This window comes from Rattus norvegicus, chromosome 3, assembly GCF_021556685.1.
Source record: "Rattus norvegicus strain SHRSP/BbbUtx chromosome 3, alternate assembly SHRSP_T2T, whole genome shotgun sequence".
NCBI classification, from domain to species: Eukaryota; Metazoa; Chordata; class Mammalia; order Rodentia; family Muridae; genus Rattus; species Rattus norvegicus.
The window spans coordinates 33,153,259-33,168,017 of NC_141536.1; the positions used below are offsets into that span (position 1 = coordinate 33,153,259).

The 14,759-nt window shown below is 37.8% G+C and overlaps 1 protein-coding gene across 4 annotated transcripts in view; it reads left to right on the top strand.

Moving 5' to 3' along the window:
* Positions 1 to 13,472, top strand: part of Epc2 (enhancer of polycomb 2) — a 93,717-nt gene extending 80,245 nt beyond the window's left edge. For 2 of the 4 annotated variants that reach the window (XM_087653052.1, XM_087653053.1), the window contains 5 exons: positions 41 to 384; positions 8,407 to 8,576; positions 10,148 to 10,307; positions 10,866 to 11,199; positions 12,214 to 13,472. In XM_087653052.1, the coding sequence (XP_087509178.1) occupies positions 41 to 384; positions 8,407 to 8,576; positions 10,148 to 10,307; positions 10,866 to 11,199; positions 12,214 to 12,286 (1,081 nt within the window). In that variant the 3' untranslated portion in view covers positions 12,287 to 13,472. 4 annotated transcript variants of the gene reach the window in all.
* The last annotated feature ends 1,287 nt before the right edge of the window (positions 13,473 to 14,759 follow it).

Here is a 14,759-nt window from a genome sequence, read left to right on the forward strand (position 1 = left end):
GTTTATGATATACACATGTATCCCTTATATTGTTTTACAGGGTCATAATGGACCGAATATCCACAGAACATGACCCCGTCCTAAAACAGATAGACCCTGAGATGCTGAATGGGCTTTCAAGCTCTTCCCAAACTATAGACTTTTCTTCTAATTTCTCTCGGACCAATGCTTCCAGTAAACCTTGTGAAAATAGACTGTCCCTTTCTGAAATATTAAGCAATATCAGATCATGTCGACTACAGTGTTTCCAGCCAAGGCTACTAAATGTACAGGACATTGATAGTGAAGAATGTACCTCAAGAAAACCAGGGCAGACTGTGAGCAGTAAAAGGGTTTCTGCAGCATCTGTAGCTTTATTGAACACCAGCAAGAACGGCATATCAGGTAAGCATCTGTCTGTCACAGATCTCTGCTGTGATTCTTCGCTCCTGCGTGTCCATTATGGAATAATTGAACTCTTACTAAATTTTGGAGACTTATTTTCCTACTTCTACTTGGAAAATAAGTCTCAGTGTACTTTAGTTTTCAGTCTAAGAGGCAACAACCGACTAACTGACTTGAATTTGGCACGTGAATGGTGTGGCGAGTGTGTGGGCTGAGCCCAGTGTTCCGGTGGCTGTCTCCTAGTCCTCGCTCTACCATGCTGTCTACTTCTTATGTTAAAGATGCTCATTAACTCGGATGGAATGCAGGCACTGTTGCACCTTTGCACTATTGAATAGTGATTTTCATCTGCATGCTTGCCTTTCTAGTTGAGATCAGAAATACCTTTTTCATTTTAAGAGATACTGTGCTAGATATAGTAATGAGTGTGTATAATTTCAACATTTGGAAGGTAGAGGTGGAAAGTCAGGAGTTCAAGATCATCCTTGACTACATAGCTACTTTTGAGGCCACGTCTCCCTATGTATGTATGTATGTATGCATGTATGTATGTATGTAATGAATTTGTGGTCAAATAATTTAGTGTTTTTATGGTATATACATTATGAATAATTTGAATAGGCATATCAAAATATAATTTTGATTTGTTTTATTTTGTGGATAATTTTACTATGTTTACAAGTATATGTAATTTACAAATATGTTTCTAATATATATACTGCAATTATGCATGGTAACCAGTGGAAATGTATTAAATAAAACCTGTTATTTCATTTTTAAAATAATTTATTCAACAGTTTCATGAACATAAATGGTATATTTTGGTGATATGTTCCTCTCCTCTTTCTTATTTCCTCCCAGCCTTTTCAAAGCCCCTCTTCTACTCATCAAGTCCCCACTCCATTTTCTTATCTTTTGTTATGTTGTGCTTTTGTTTGCGGACTCACTGGGTTTAATCATGGCCCCTAGTGTGGATGTGGGAGTGGATCTATCCACTGGAGTATGAATGACTCACCAGTAGCTACATGACTGATGGTAGCTGACTTCCTCTCCACCAGCAGCCCTAGGTTGTCATTAGCTTCCCTGGATGGTGCAGGGACCCATGAGATAGATCCCTCCCCTGTCTGTGAATGTTATTTACTGGTTCGTTCTGTGTATGCTCTATGCAGTCAACCACAGCTGCTGTGGGTTCCTGAGTGTGATGTCCTAGGCATAAGACACTATCTCACAGCCTTCTTCCCTATTTGTCGCCTAGTTCATTTCACTCCTTTCCTCAGTGTTTCCGGAATTTGGATGTTATGGTTTGGGAGCTTCAAGGCTGAGTACTCAGCAGTCAAATGTTCTTTGCCTCTTTACCAGCTGTGAGTCTCTGCGTGGACTGCTATTGATACAAGAAAACACGAGCATATCTAAATTATGTAGGGTACTGCAATGATATTCAACTTCTGTAGCGCCATTTTAGATTCCTTCAGTGTCAGTGGTGATCACAGTCTTGTGTGTGAGCTGTTTTACAATTTGGTGTAGACATCCATTCATTTAATGGTTGCAGTAGAAAATTAGAGTTGTTTGAATGAATGGAAGTTGGCCTATATTTCTCTGAACATGCTGGTTCCTTTTCTCTAAGCTGAACTATAAGAAAATGATGCCCTTTCTATATAGCTTGTGAGTTGGTGAAGTTTAATGAGCCTTTTAGGGGTTGGGGATTTAGCTCAGTGGTAGAGCGCTTGCCTAGCAAGCGCAAGGCCCTGGGTTCAGTCCCCAGCTCCTAAAAAAAGAAAAGAAAAAAAAAAAAATGAGCCTTTTAATCTGAGGATAAAAATATCTCGTATAATTTGAGATCTTTGAGTTTCTAGGAATCTGTTATTACAGGAAGTTAAACAGTATTGAATCTTTTTCCAGCCAATTCCCAAAATTATTTAAAATTATATGAATAGAAATTTCTGTACCAAACACTACTCAAAAAGGAAATTCAAACCATACCCTATATAGGTGTTGATAATTGTGTTTGACTATATGTTGACTTTTTAACTCTACCAATATATAGTTTGTATAAAATTATTTGAATGGCTTCTCAATTTGAGTATTTATAGATTTCTATGTTCAAATGAACTCTGGATTTGACATAAATATTTTCTAGATAATATATGTTTTCTGTTGCTATATCAATTCTGAATATATATTGATCCAAAATTATAACTTAATATAACTGAAATGGTTTTCTAATAATCAGCTATCATAATGAATTACATTATTCATGTATCATGAAAAAAATCACTTAAATTACCATAAGTGTACATGCCGTTGTCATTTTTCCTGTATTTTTTAATATATAATATCATACCTTTCGACCTCAATTTGATTTCTAGAATATACATGCACACTCACAAAGCCAAGTATGATAGTATGTGTATAATCCAGGCACTAAGAGGGCAGAGGCTGGCACATCTCTGGAGCTCTCTGACAGCCAGTTGCTCCTCCTTGCTAAGATCCAAGCCAGTAATAGAATCAATAGAATCAAGTCTTTTTTTTTTTTTTTTAAGGGTGGACAGCACCTGAAGAATTACACCTAAGGTTGTTCTTTGGTCTGCACATAGGCACATGTACTTACACACACACAAACAAACATGCGTACACACAAAATAAATGTGTTTAAGTAATAACAAAGATACATTAGAGGTTATTCTGTGTATGTTTATTTGTAGTGTGTGTGTTAGTATGTGTGCCCCTATGCATATGGTTATGGGTGTATGCATGTATGGAGGCCAGAGTTCAATGTCAGTTGTCTGATGTTCTGCAGAAACGGGAGCTTTTACTGAGCCTAAGTTAATAATTACTGGAGCTGACCAGCCAGTGAGTTCCAGAAATGTACCTAGCTCTGTCTCTCTGGTACTGGGACTATGTATGCTTTCTGCTTCACTCTCCTTTAACATGAGTACCGAGGGGTTAAACTCAGGTTGCTGTAGCTAGTTATACAGCAAGCACCTTACCAATTCTACCATCTCCCCGGCCCTAGAATTCAGTCCTTAAAATCAGCTTTTCTGTTAGTAAAGCAAAGAGTTTATTTACTTCTAGACTGCTGGAGGTCTTCTTGTCCTTGATATCATGAGAGTTTTTGTTTTTAATAAATTTTTAAAATATTGGGCTTGTTGGCTGAAGAAGTTCATGTTCATTCAGTGGTAGAGCTTGCCAAGTAGGTCCCAGGTTTGAGTCCTTGCACCACTTGGGCAGTGAGGTTGTCTGACGTGGGATGTAGGTACTTAGTGAGCTGTTATAAACAACAGCTAGATACCGAAAGGGACTTCGCAGTACAATTCAGTAAATACCCATACAGGTCCCCTTCTGTGCCTTTAATAATTTTGTCATTTACTCGTTTGGGTGAACTTTGGTCTCCAAAGCTGTGCATTTTTTAAAACTAATAGGACAGGCATATAATTTTACCTGTTAGAGTTGTCTTTCCCTGCTGGGAAATCCCAATAAATGAAGAGTTTAAGCAGAAATGAAGTCCCATGAACTTGTTTAGTTTCTTTTCCCATTCTTAAATTGCCATGAAGTGTTTGCAAGGATAGGAAGTGTTAGGAAGTGAAGTAGCTTTAATGTAAATACTCATAAGGTTGTTTTTATTCGGGGAGATTATGGCTGCCTCTAAAGATAAGAAAATTCAGACCTAAGATATTACCTAAGGAATTACCAGTCCTTTAATAAGAACTACTGTGTTTGGACATCGGAAATCTGTTGTCATTGTCCTTGTATCCATTTGTTCCTTGTTTCCTACCCATCCCAACGCTTCAGTTATCTTCCTGTATCTACAAGTTATGTTCATAGAACATTTGTACAGTAATTCCAACTCCTCTGGCTTTTCCCTGGACTACCCCCAGTGTTTTATGAGAACTGCTGCTTACGCTCCACTGTGACATATAAGATATAAGACAGAACCTCCCTGTCTGCCTGCCCCCAGTTCAGACCCAGATCTGTCCCTTGAAATTCTAGTGTGACCATTATTGCTTTAAACCATTTGCTGTAATGCGTAACAAAGACTCACTGGGTAGTGAATGCAGGATAACATTATCTTCACCAGCACATTAGGTGTAGTGAGAAATTAGCATTTGAAAAATCATGCTTTCTTAACTTAAGAAATTCTGTTAAAAATTAAAAAGCAAAGGCAGGCACAAGTGAAAAAGATCCATATTCCATTGTTGGATTATCATTCTAGAGTAACTAGTGCATGTCTCTGTTTCTTTTTCTCTTTAGTTTATCAGTAAACAAAATTAAGAAATGCTTGAGAATATTTCATATAACCACAAGAGTGCCTCTATAGACCCAATCTTACAACTTTGTAGTTATGTCACTATATGAAGGCCATGAAGTATACATTGTGGGTTTTCTTTCTCATGGCTCATTAACCAGAGAGAAAGGTGCAAAGAGCTTAGCCCTAGCAGAGCGCCATATAGGAAGTGCACAGTAGAAAAGTGATGGCCCTTAGTGTCTGTAAAGGCCATATGGAGTTGTCTGGAAAATAAAAGCCAGCCAGTTCAAGAAGGATAGCAAATCCAGAATATAAAAGATAGCCAGAAAGGTCCAGCAGCAAGAAATGCAAGGTGTTGGATACATAAGGAAGAAATTCTTTAGTCTGTCAGAGGATATTAGCCAGGAAGATTTGTAAAACTGTTTACTTAAGGAAAAGAATGCTTCCCATATACCTAAAGCAGTAAGTATTGTCACCTTTCAGGACAGGCAGGTTTGTGACCTGATAGAACTTTGGGGAGTAAACTAAGTTTGCTCTTAAGCTGCCAACTTGTACAGTAAACTAGTGAGAAGAGTTCGCATGGCTGCAAGCAGGAAGAGAGCTTGTTTGATCCATAACCACTTCTGCCTGTGCCACCGCCACCCTGACCAATGAAGAGTTTCCTGCATTTCATCCCAAATGGATGAGTTCACTCTAGCTATACCTTTCCTATGCATTTTAATGTATGCCACTAGATGACTCCTTGTGAAAAAGAAAATGAATCTCTTGGAAATACTCCAGTAACTTAGGAAAAATAATCCACTGAGAAAGTGTTTTCTCTTTCCCACAAATTCATCAACCGTGAGAATCAGCTCACTGCTGTGTCTGTCTCTCTTACCACCTTTCCTTTTCCACCACTAACAAAGATGTGGGCTCACATCTTTAATTCTGGCATGTGAGAGGTAGAAGTAGGTGATCATGGTTCAGGATCATCCTCCATTGCATAGTGAGTTCTGGGCCAGCCTGGGCTATGTGAAACCTTGTCTTAAAGAGGGGTGGGTAGTTGTTCAGCATTGTATCTTAGAATTAAATAAACAAACAAACAGTACTCTAGAAAATTCTAGATCAAAGAACAGTTTGTTTGAAACACGAAACAGAGCACCCTAATGACATTCTATTCCTGAGTGTCAAGAATAGCAAACTTGAGTAAAGGGGGCAGGGTAATTTTAAAATTTTATCTGTATTGTAGAATTAGCTTTTGTTTGGTTTTAGGTTTTGGCTGTGGTTTTGTTTGTTGTTGTTTTATCAGTGATTCTTTACTAGAAGTGGGACCAAGAATGAGAGTTTTAGTATCCCCTTTAAATATGTACGTAAGTTACTACTTGCTCCCTGCATTGTGCAGAACTCTTAGTGGGCAGTATTGTGTTAGCTGCAGACTAACTCGAGAGTAACTGGTCCTCTGCGGCCTCAGCCAGTCTTCTGCCTTAGCAGGATCACAGTCTTGTACCACCACACTCAATACCAAAAATAATTTATTTAATTAAAAATGACACTTTATTTTGTTTACGAATTTAGATAACAGTTAACTGTCCCATATCTGACATAGTTAAGAATGTTTTAGAATATTTGTGTGAACTTTACTGGTTAAAAATCCCTTATCAGAATATTTGAAATCTAAATGCTCAGACTAAAACTTTAAATACAGTGAAAAGGTGAAAAGGTTCTGGGTGGGTTTTGGAAATTTTCTGATTATCAGAGTTAGTGTTTTATTCTAAATTACTACCATTTTGCCAACTGCCTCACAAGGCTCCGGGAAGAATAAAAAAGAGTCTTGTTCACATTTCTGTTTTTAAATGGCAGTAAAAGTGTGACAACTTACTATTTATCCTAAAATGAATAAGCCTGAGTCTCACTTTTCCACAACGTAAAGCTCAGATCTACTCAGAGAGCACTGGTTCACTGGACTGAGCTAGCCTTGAATTCTACCTCTTCCTTTCCAAATGGCTCAGCATAGAAGACATAAGACTTGCTAAATTATTTAGATTTATGTTTTTTCTTCCTGCCTTCATATCTAATAAGCTATTTTTTCATCTCTTTCCCCAAGGTTTTCAAAAAGCTGGAAATTCATGAATACTTCATACTTTCATTTGATTTTGAAGATTGTAACTTTAGACTTAATTATTTTATTTAAAAATAGAACACTTGCAATGAATTTAACATGTACAAAGAAAGACTTTTGATTTTGTTGGTAATTCAGTAAAATAACTATTGTGTACTTCAAAAATACAGGTAAAGATTCTAAAGTGAGCAGTATAATAAATAAGCCAGTGTTTGGAATCTTCTAGAAATAAAATATTTATCTCCCCTCATAATTGAGTAGAAATTGTGATGCTGTATCATATGAGAGAGACGAAAGTATGTTTAAAGCTCTGCTCGTCTTGCTAAGCATAGCTTAGCTATGAGTCTGTCTGTATAACTGTCAGATTACACTGTCAAGACACTGGTAGGTGAGAGTCTTCCCCAACACACGCTCTGGGAGAGTGAGGGTCCTCAGTGTCCATCGTATTGATTAGATCGCTCAGCACATGTAAACAGTGACACTACTTTGCTTTTTCCCAGATGTACTGTGGGACTTTATTTGATAACCCTTTTTCTAATTCATTTTCCCCTTAAATCACCAACATTGCTAGAGCATATTCCGCATGGAGTAGACAGTAAATTATTGCTGAGTGAGTGAATAGAGAAGAAATTCTTTTTTAAATGAGTAGAATTAGGCTGGAGATGTAGCTCTGTTGTGGGATTGACTTACCTAAGATGTGGGCCCTAGCACTGCAAAGAGAAGAGAGAGGAAGAGTGAGAATTACACTTTTAAGAGTACGTCTATTTTAGTGTCGTTGGACACATATTCTAAATGGGTCTTAATTTTTATGAAAATACCTTGTGTTCGCTAAGTTGACTCATCGGCAACACACTTAAATATGAGTTCATGAAACTTCATTTACACTTCTTTGAGAAAAAATTGTACCTTTTACTTTTGAACTGATCCTTCTGTCGGCTTAAGAAAACAGGGATCTTGCCCTTTTACTTAAAACCCATAACTTTGTACTCTTGAGAGCATTGTTGATTGCATCTGGCCATCCATTATAACTCTAGTTTTCTGAAAATGTCTCCTTTCCAGCCCTCACTTCTATAGAATTTATTTCAGACATTGACTGTACTGGCTTACACTTAGGTCTGCTGAATGTGATTGTTTTCTACCCCAGTTTAGAATCAGAAAGGAAAGTGTCATAAAAACTGGCAGAAGTCATTTTGTCTCTCGTTAAGGCTGTAACTTGGTTATTATTAATATTTACAGTAGTAAATGCAAGTAGTCACCATTATCATTACTGCTATTATTCATTGGCCCCTAATGTGGAAAACTAACAGACTCCAAAGCTGAGGCCAGCATGATGGCTCAGTGAGTAAAGAAAGACACTTGCCACCAAGCCCGAAGACCTGAGTTCCATCCTCTGACTTCTGTGCATTCATTGTGGTACACACACCCACATGCTGAACACACAAACATTTAACAACTCACAAAAATTCAAAGACAGATTTCACTTCCATCATGTTAGACAGTTAAAAACTACATAAGAACACAGGAGCTTGTAGACGTGAAAATACAACACTCAGATTTGCCACTGGGCTTCTACTTTGCAGATGTATGTGGTGGCTTGTATTTGCTTTTTACCTTTACGAGCTTATGTTGTATTCTGCTTATGCCATTAAAAATGCTCTAATACTCTTTTATCCTTTCTCAGTCACAGGGGGCATCACAGAAGAGCAGTTTCAGACACATCAACAGCAGCTAGCTCAAATGCAAAGGCAGCAACTCGCGCAGCTTCAGCAGAAACAGCAATCCCAGCATTCCTCACAGCAGACACATCCAAAAGCACAGGTGACCTCTCTCTTCTCTCTCACGTTCCTCCAGGTGACGTTGCAGCTCTGTTCTTGAGTTTGAGAATTAACCTAGATTTTTTTTTTTTTTTATTAAGTTAATCTGGTTTTGAATGGCTAGCTTCTAGACTAGTCTCTGGTTATTTTGAGAGTCAAATATGGTAGTTTTGATTTAGGAAAGAATTAGCTAGTTTTTAGAAGGATTGCTGAGAGTTTATAAAATAATTACCTATTTCTTAAACCTCCCTCTTTTTTTTTTTTTTCAAGACTATGGCTTTTCAAACCTCTACATCAAGTTTATACTTAAGTACTACATCAGTATTACTTATGACAAGAAGGGATTCTATTAAATTGTGTGTTAAATCTAAGCTTCACAAGCCCTCTTGCCTGTGTGAACCACATTTTCCTGATAGGAAAAAGAAATGCCACCAGAAGTTCCTAGTTACCCATAAATACAAACAAAAGTGATAAGAGTGAAAGCACTAGAGAACGCTGGCAAAAGCAAACCTTGATAGGAGTCTTGGGAGACTTCTTGTGGCCCCTGCTTCTAGAACTGTGCAAGAACATGATACTGTTGCTTTAAGCCATTGGAAGCAAAACAAAAATAAAAGAACATAATCTCAAAGTTGCATTGGCAAAATAAACTTCACATTTTAGGTCTGAAGTTTCGTCATCCGTAATTTTAAAGATTAACAATCCCAGTAATGACTGAGTTAACTCCATTCAGTCACACTCTTGAGTTCTCAGATCAAGATCTGCCAACAGTGCTTCAGTTCATTCTTAAGAGTCTATCCTTTTACCTTAAAGTCATGTGACACCATGGAAATCTTAATGACCCTGGTTGGAAAACACACCCCTGCAACAGTCCCGTCAGATCTGGCTTGGCTTATCTATAGCCGGTGGCTATCTGTGTTAGCAGCCAGTTCTACACAGAAGCATGGAAGAGTGGCCACTGTACTTTGTTTGGTTTGCTTTTTGTGAGTCTCTTCACATAACTAACCTGAAGTATTTGCAGCCTGCTTCAAAGCTGGGTCAGTCTAGGTTTTTACATTGTGATAGAGTGGCTATGAATCATGTCTATGATTTCATTTCATCCACAGTGTCTACTCATTAAGCAGTTTTTAAAGTGTTTATTATTATGTAGGAAAATTAATAGAGTATGGGTTTTTCAGTTTGATAGTTCTTTTTCAGAAATAATTGCTTTCTAGTTCCTAGTGATTTTCATACTTCATATACCAAAAAAAAAGTCTGAAGTCTTAAATCTCTCATCTGGAAACTTATGACTATTCAGGATTAGAAAGGCAATATCCTTTTGAGTTCCACACGTTTCTTAATGTATTCATTAATCACATCTAACAAAGCAGAGTATAGGGTGCTGGCAGGATGGCCTAGCAGGCAAAGGCACTTGCTGCTAAGTCTGACAACCTAAGTTGGATCCCTGGAACTAACACTGTAGAACAGAACCAATTCCTGACAGTTTTCCTCTGTCCTCCCTCCAGATGCGCACGCTGTAATCCCCCACCCCAACACACACAGAAAGAGAGAGTGACTAATAGATAATATACAAATGTGGAAAACTGAACTGCGTTGCTATCCATTTTACAGGGCTCAAGCACCTCGGACTGTATGTCTAAAACACTTGACTCAGCCAGCGCCCACTTTGCTGCATCTGCAGTGGTCAGTGCTCCTGTTCCAAGTCGCAGTGAGGGATCTAAGGAACAGAACACTGGCCACAACAATATGAATGGTGTTGTCCAGCCTTCAGGTACAGCTGGGGTTTCTGTAATTCTTATTAACTTGAAATTGCCACTCACCAAGTTGTGTTTGATTCTGTTGTATACATGGGAGAATTGTATACTGTGTTGAGAATGCCTTGCACTAATAGAGATGAATAGCTGAGTGTTTGCCACAGTTCTCACTGTCCCTTCTATATACCTATGTCCGTCCATTCTGATTCTGTTCATGGACTGTCAGTTGCCTCACATGTTAGGAAATCCATGGAGTTTGTTGTTAACCACCCCCATTGGATCATCTATAAGTCGTTTATAAAATGAAATAATAAACAGCACGGTCTGTTACAAAGTCTGAAGCTAGGTTTGCTTTCCCATGTGCACATATACAGAGAGAACCTTCCCCCTCACTCCTTCTGTGATACATTGTGGCTGTGAAAGCCCATTTGCTGCTTACTGCCTGAACCTCAAAGACATATATTTATTTAATTGGAATACGAGTACATTTATTTTTACTACTGAGTTCCTAATTTTTGAAGCATTTTTTTATTGTCTCATCACACTAACTGAATGATTTCTCCCCTCTTTTGCAGGACCCTCTAAAACATTATATTCCACCAATATGGCTTTGTCATCCAGCCCAGGGATTTCAGCTGTACAGCTTGTAAGGACAGTTGGCCACACTACTACAAACCACTTGATCCCAGCGTTGTGCACAAGCAGTCCTCAGACACTTCCCATGAACAATTCCTGCCTGACCAATGCAGTGCACCTCAATAATGTCAGTGTTGTTTCTCCTGTCAATGTGCATATCAATACACGGACTTCAGCACCATCGCCAACAGCCTTAAAACTTGCCACAGTTGCTGCCAGTATGGACAGAGTGCCAAAGGTTACTCCCAGCAGTGCCATCAGCAGCATAGCCAGGTGTGTGTGTTGTGGGTACCATTCTTGAGCTGTGCACTAGCTATTCCGAATCAAGAGAAGGGCCTTCTCGCTTTGTACTGCTCCGGTGTTTCTTTTAACAGTCTTGGTTTTTCCAAAGTCTGAGGATTAGCTTACTACAAAGAAAGCTCTTTGCCTAGTAGTATCCTTAAATGCCAGCCAGAGTTGTGAAAAGACCAAACACAAAAACGTCAACTTATTAAACTTACCAAGATGTTTTATATTTATTATTTTATGTGTATGAGTATTTGGCATGCGTGCATGTGTGTGTACCATGTGCATGCCTGCTACCCAAGGATACCAGCAAAAGGCAAAAGATGCCTGAGACTGCAGTTACGGATAGATGCAAGCTTTTATCTGGATGCTGGAAGTCAAACCTGGGTCCTCTGCAAGAGCAGCCGTGCTCCTGAGCCGGGTCCCCAGCCTCCATCCCATTTTCATAGACTGACGGCAATGTAGGTCAGCTCTTATCAGTTACCAGGGCTTAGGTTGAAATCAAACTCTTACTCTTTATATTTTTAAAAATAATTTTTATTTTTCTAGTATGTATGTGTGTGTGTGTTTATGAATGTATGTATGAGTATAAATCTGATGAATTTTCTAAAACTAAAGTTTTGCAGGGCAAGTTTATGTTCCTTTTAATAACATTAATGCAAGGAGAACAGTAAATCAAAAGAAAATTGACCTGCATGAGTTAATAAGTTTATGATCTTAAGAGACTTGGATTAATTGTGTTATAATTCCCTAATCTATCAGTATTAAAATTATAATTATATAAATTATATATATAAATTATATAAATTATAAAATTATATAAATTATAATTAGTATTAAAAATTAGTGAAATTTCTGAACTGAAGATAATCTCTTCATTCCTGCCTGGAAATGATAAAAATGGAGTTAAGTTTAGTGACAGTTACTTAAAAACGTGACTTAGTCATAGTCAGTATATTCTCAAGAGCACTAATGCTTATTCTCCTCTTTACCTTCTTACAGAGAGAACCATGAACCAGAAAGACTGGGTTTAAATGGAATAGCAGAGACAACAGTAGCTATGGAAGTGACATAACGTAAAGTGTGTGGCTTTGACCTGTGTGGACGGTTGCAGTCATTCATATTCCAGCGGAATACAAAGGCGACACTCTGGATCACAGAGCAGAACAATGGACCCAAATGGAGTACAGTATACCGGATGTTAAGTCGATGTATGATGTATATTTTGTAAAATTGGGAAAATCACTACCTTGTAAAATAGTTTATTTGTATCATCAATATTATTTCTGTTACTTGAATAGTAGATATTCATCATCATGCTTTTGCACTTGAATTTGCAACTGAATGGATTTTAAAAATAATTCTTTAATGGGATCATGAGCATGAAATGGGATCCTGCATCACTTGTTTTAACTATTTATTTTGCCATGTTTACATTTTGTATCTTGTAAAAAAAAATAAATCCAACTTTGTGTCTAAAAAGTTAAAGATTCATAGCTAGGAAATGAAATTCTTGTAATTTTTTTCTAAAGGAACTGTAAAGTTTTCACTTGGTTCATTTTGTTTCACAATTTGACTAGATGGACTTTTTGGTAAACACTTTAGTGGCATTTCACTGTCAAATACGACTTCAAGGCAAAATAGTATTTTCTATTACTGTGCAGGGGAAAGGGATGGATCGATACATGCAAATTTAATGTAGTAACTCACTTTTCCATATATTTTGAATGTATATTTCTATTTATAATACCAGTTTATAAAAAATAATTACACAGAAAAAGTGGACTAGGAAATTATGCATCTAGCACATTTAAACTGTGCAGATATGAAAATTTTTCATGGATTACATTTTATCTGAAGACTGCATATTTTAACTGGCTTTAAAACTGTAACACACCACATAAAAGATATTTACCAGGTATGTATTGCATCATATCATTGCAATAATTATTGGAAGTCTATATATCGAGCCATCCCAGGTTTTGGGAGGGGGGAGGGTTGTGGCAAGATTGTCTTTTCAATTTTGGAGAGTTTTCCTGTGGCTACAAGGCAAGTAACGGGTTGGAAAACGTCTGACTGTAAGTGTTGGACACCTTCATAGTGTAGTGTTTTAGTGACTTTTTTATACGGTTCTTGTACATTAGATACGTGTAGTGGTGTTTCAGAATGTTTGTTTATGCACTAGTTCAGACAACTTTCCCTGTTACTTGTTCTTGATAAGTGAAACCTGCAGGGAAATAAAAAATACATATCAAAACACGGCCATGCTGCATATGTGTTTATTTCACCATGTGCACACAGTGTGAGCGAGGACAGGAGGGACAGGCCGGCACGTGCAGCACATGTCCCCCCAGGCTTTCCTGGCATTGAGGAGAAGGTCTAAGGCTCATCCCTGGGCTCGATTGGGTTTCAGATAATCCAATATAAACTACCTTTGCTATGAAAGTTCTTAAACTATTTTACAGAATGTAAGTAATTTGCAGTATAGCAGTCATTGAAATCTCATAAATGAGCCTCCTTTTATAAGTAAATAGAGTATAGTGTAGAATTATATTGCGAGGGGGTTTTGGAAGTCCTGGGAAATGTAAATATTTTTAATGAATATGATTAAAACCATTTCAAACCAAACATAATTTTATACCGTTTTTATATCTGCAGTCCTGAAAGTTGTAAACTTATTGTCAGTTAAATTAATGGGCCAGGATTTCTGCTGAGAGTGGTTTTTATTCAGATCCTAAATGTAAAGCAATTTATGGTCAAAACCACAGGGGGAAAAATAAATTTAATGACTTTGTCGGTTGTGACCTGATAGGATCCATGCTCGTTTTTGCCATACTACCTCTGGGGTTCACTGCTGATGATATAAAGGAAATAACTTGATTGATATGTATATGACTGTGTTCATTCTGCTTACAGTTGGATGTATCTTGCTATTAAGAATTTGAAACAACTCAGTGCTAATTTCAGAGAAAGCTTCTCCCCTCCCCCATTTCGCTGAAGTAAAGCATGAAGTTAATTTGCCTTATGTGATATATGTGTGTGTGTGTGCGTGTGTCTGTGTGCGTGTTTTAAATAAGTGAAATGAGAACTGTGTATTTGTACAGTTTTTGGAAGCCATAGCAAACCCAGGACTTAGGAAAGACTGGTGGCCGGTTGATTTGTTCCTTTTGAGGTCAAACAGACAATCTCAGCCTTCTGGCAATGGTTGTACCTGCTTCATAGAATGCATTTCATTTACCCATGCGCACAGTTCCAGCACTTCTCCAGTGCGGAAAGGACGAAGCACTGTTAAAGGATGGCTTGTGTGCTTGCTCTGTGTGCCGCCATTTCTGCCGCCATGGAACTTCTCAGAACACTGGGGAAATGCATTCCTCTGAAGGCGTAGGAAAAGAGGTTCTAATTGTACGTGTGCATTTCTTTAAATTACAAAATGACTTGTGTGCTGGGTCATCCTTTGATCGGTATAGGCAAAATGTCAAACTGCGTTTTTCTGCCTTACTGCCTTTCTCCGTAAGTCAAAGTCAGTATTACATGTATTGGAAGACACA